This window comes from Ailuropoda melanoleuca, chromosome 13 (genome assembly GCF_002007445.2).
Source record: "Ailuropoda melanoleuca isolate Jingjing chromosome 13, ASM200744v2, whole genome shotgun sequence".
NCBI lineage: Eukaryota > Metazoa > Chordata > Mammalia > Carnivora > Ursidae > Ailuropoda > Ailuropoda melanoleuca.
In genome coordinates this window covers 530,385-534,630 of record NC_048230.1, presented here as the reverse complement: position 1 = coordinate 534,630, position 4,246 = coordinate 530,385, and the positions used below count along the sequence as shown (strand labels likewise).

Below are 4,246 nucleotides of genomic sequence, written 5' to 3'. Positions count from 1 at the left end.
GCAAGAAACAACAATTGTTGGAGAGGATGTGGAGAAAGGGGATCCCTCCTACATTGCTGGTGGGAATGCAAGTTGCTACAGCCACTCTGCNGGCTAACAGACACATGAAAAAATGTTCAAAATCATTAGCCATCAGGGAAATTCAAATCAAAACCACACTGAGATACCACCTTACGCCAGTTAGAATGGCAAAGATAGACAAGGCAAGAAACAACAATTGTTGGAGAGGATGTGGAGAAAGGGGATCCCTCCTACATTGTTGGTGGGAATGCAAGTTGGTACAGCCACTCTGGAAAACAGTGTGGAGGTCCCTTAAAAAGTTAAAAATTGAACTACCCTATGACCCAGCCATTGCACTACTGGGTGTTTACCCCAAAGATACAGACGTAGTGAAGAGAAGGGCCATATGCACCCCAATGTTCATAGCTGCATTGTCCACAATAGCTAAATTGTGGAACGAGCTGAGATGCCCTTTAGCAGATGACTGGATTAAGAAGATGTGGTCCATATATGCCATGGAATATTACTCAGCTATCAGAAAGAACGAATTCTCAACATTTGCTGCAACATGGACGGCACTGGAGGAGATAATGCTAAGTGAAATAAGTCAAGCAGAGAAAGACAATTATCATATGATTTCTCTCATCTATGGAACATAAGAACTAGGATGATCGGTAGGGGAAGAAGGGATAAAGAAAGGGGGGGTAATCAGAAGGGGGAATGAAACATGAGAGACTATGGACTCTGAGAGACAAACTGAGGGCTTCAGAGGGCAGGGGCATGGGGGAATGGGATAGACTGGTGATGGGTAGTAAGGAGGGCACGTATTGCATGGTGCACTGGGTGTTATACGCAACTAATGAATCATCGAACTTTACATTGGAATCCGGGGATGTACTGTATGGTGACTAACATAATATAGTAAAAGAAAAAGAATAAAACATTTTAAAGTTTTTAGAAATCATGTGTCTATGGCAAACACAGGTGTTTACCTGGCTCTGGCTCCCCCTGGAAGGTGCTTATTTCTGAGGTCTCAAGAGGTAACAATAGAGTGGAAAAAAATCCCAATGTGAAAATGATGTCAGCTGAGTTGTTTGTCTCTCTTTGTCCTTTATAAGCCATTGCCTTTGTGAGGGCCTCTGGGCTCGCATGACTGTCCCTCCTCTTTGGTCCAGAAGTGACTGTCCTCTTGACTGGGTGAGTGCCAAGTCCCAAGACCCCTCACTGCACTCTCAACCTGGTTTCTATACCAAGCAAAATGGCTTCTCTCTTTCTCCAAAATGTAAAGTGGAACTTGGGTGCTTGAAAGTGAGGGATTAGAGACATAGAGGGCATCAGTGATGACTAAGGTCTTCACTCTTGCTACTGGGAGGATGGCAAAGCTGTTACTAAAATATTGAAGTCAAGAGCAGATTAAGAAAGAAGGAGACCAATTCAGATCTGGAGAGATTCACTTGGAGGTGATAGCCTGAACAACATGTCCATGTATAAGAGGCCAGACCCCTTGTGAACTTAACATTATTCTCAAATTAATCATCAGGAAACACCTTCCTCTGCTCATGGCTTTTGCCCCTTGGGGAGCTCCAACTCCAGCATTTTCCTGTTCAGGGTGACTTAAACATCCATCCTTCGGCCAGAGGTCGAGGCAGATCACCGTGCATTTTATTAGTGTGACCACTCTGGGGAAAGGCAAGCAGTATGCAACTGATCATGTGGGCGGGCCAGTCATGGCACCATACCAGCCTTTGCCCTTATCTGGTCACCAGGTCCATGATAGTATGTAGGTTGGATGACGTGAGCCTAGAGCCAGGAGACAGAAGATCCAGAAGCTAAGTGATGGTGGAATTGGAAGCAGAAGGGAATTCAGGGGCTGGGTATCTGTTTGTTTAGCTGCATGAGAGTTCAACTAGGCATCCACTGATACCACCTGGGAGCTTAGGCCTGCAAATTCTCACCCTGCTCAAAAACTTTTTTTTTTTTTTTACATTTTTCTTATTCAGTAAAAGGTCAGTACTTTGGAGCCCAAATTTCCCAATTTGTCTATATGGGGAAATGCAATATAATCTTGTGGTTTAGAAAATCTACAAGGCTGGTAGCCACCAGCTGTGGAGTTGGAAATGTCCTCAATGACATCTTCTCATTTCATTTCATTGTTTTCATTTCTTTTCACTTTTCCTGAAAAGTCCAGACCAAGGCTTAGCTTCACAAGTTAATCTCTTAATAATCTGGGCAACAGCAAGCATCTCACTACTGCCATCATATGTGATGACATGTGCATGTGGAGATTGTGAGGACACAGGTTGGGGGAGCATGCCTTCCCTTCCCCTTCCCCTCAAGCCTCTATTTCATCCCCTGGGATCTTGTGTACCCAAATTATGGCCATGCCACGATATGCAGGCATGGATGGAACTTTCTGCTTGAAACTTTGGTCTCAGGGAAATTATCTCTCCCTTTAAATTTCAAAAGATTACATTTGCTCCCCATTTTATGTCCATTCATCCAGTTCTGTTTGAGTCTGTCCAGTGCTACTGTTCTTACCCATGAAGTGTCAGATTTATCAAGTTTCTTCCTATGATGCCATAATCTTTAATTTTCTGTTAGATTTTGTGTTCCTGCATCCTGTCCCCCTCCCGGATGTTGCTGCAGTTGGTGGTTGCCATCAGGCTCTCATTCTCCTTTCACCACCATTAGCACCTCCTACTTTTGCTCAGTTCTACTGCTGGTGGAAGAAAGCCATGGATCTGGGGGCTTCAGAAAATGATTCCATTGTCACTGAGTTTGTGCTGCTGGGCCTAACAGAGGCTCCAGCTCTACAGCCCATCCTCTTCATCATCTTCCTTCTCACTTATGTAGCTGCTGTTGGGGGCAACGTCAGCATCCTGGCTGCCATCCTCGCTGAACCCAAACTCCACAACCCCATGTACTTCTTTCTGGGGAACTTGTCCCTGCTGGATGTCAGGTGCATCAGTGTCACTGTCCCTGCCATGCTGAGGAGCCTCATGTCCAATAACAGAGCATTTCCTACAGCGCCTGCCTCTCCCAGCTCTTCTGCTTCCACCTCCTGGCAGGCGCGGACTGCTTCCTGCTGACAGCCATGGCCTATGACCGCTATCTGGCCATCTGTCAGCCCCTTACCTACAGCACCCGCATGAGCTGGGGAATCCAGCAAGCACTAGTGGGCATGTCATGTGTCTTTTCCTTCACCAATGCACTGACCCAAACTGTTGCCTTATCTACTCTTAAGTTCTGTGGCCCCCATGTGATCAATCACTTCTACTGTGACCTCCCACAGCTCTTCCAGCTGTCCTGCTCCAGCACCCAGCTCAACGAGCTGCTGCTTTTTATAGCAGCAGCCTTCATGGGTGTGGCCCCCTTGGTCCTCATCACTGTGTCCTATGCACATGTGGCAGCTGCAGTCCTACGAATCCGCTCTGCTGAGGGCAGGAAGAAAGCTGTCTCCACATGTGGCTCCCACCTCACTGTGGTGGGCATATTCTATGGGACAGGTGTCTTCAGCTACATGAGGCTGGGCTCAGTGGAGGCTTCAGAGAAGGACAAAGGGATTGGCATCCTCAACACCGTCATCAGCCCCATGCTGAACCCACTCATCTACAGACTCCGGAACCCTGATGTGCAGGGGGCTCTGCGGCAGGTGTTCACAGGCAGACGGCCTTTGGAGTGAGATCCCTCCTCTGGCCTTAATGAATGTCATGGCTCTTTGTCTTTGCTGCTTCCAAAAGGAATTGTGATTAGTGCAGATGGGAAGTGAGTGTGATGAAATGGGGTTAGAGACTGGCTTAGGAAGGAACGTACAATAAAGATGATAATAGCTATCACTTATGAAATATGACAGGCCCTGTTCTAAGTGACTGACATCTACTAACTCATTTAATCCTCGTAACAACCTTGTGAGGTAGATACAGATTTACAAATTACAGATTAGGAAACTGAACCTCAGAGAGGTTAAGTAACTTGCCAAAAGTCACACAGCTAATGAACATCAGAGCTGGGATTTGAACCCAGGCAGGCTGAATCTTTAACGACTGCATCTCATTTCAAGGAGGAGGGATATCTGTAAGGTGTGTGTGGGGGGGATGGGTAACAAAAAGAATTAAAAAGAAAAGGAAAATCAGTGTTACAGGGAAAAAGCTATTTAAATAAAACAGTAGTATGAATTAAGACATTTTTGTTCCTTTGACAAATTTATAGTTTGCTCCAGAGTGGCTGGTAGAGGCTGAAGGAATTA

At 45.9% G+C, this 4,246-nt stretch overlaps 1 protein-coding gene across 1 annotated transcript; it reads left to right on the top strand.

The window, feature by feature from the left end:
* The first annotated feature begins 2,735 nt into the window (after positions 1-2,735).
* Positions 2,736-3,682, top strand: LOC100483650 (putative olfactory receptor 3A4). Its single transcript, XM_011217730.3, is given in 2 exon segments — positions 2,736-3,012; positions 3,015-3,682. Coding segments are annotated over 2 exon segments (945 nt in total).
* Positions 3,683-4,246: the final 564 nt, after the last annotated feature.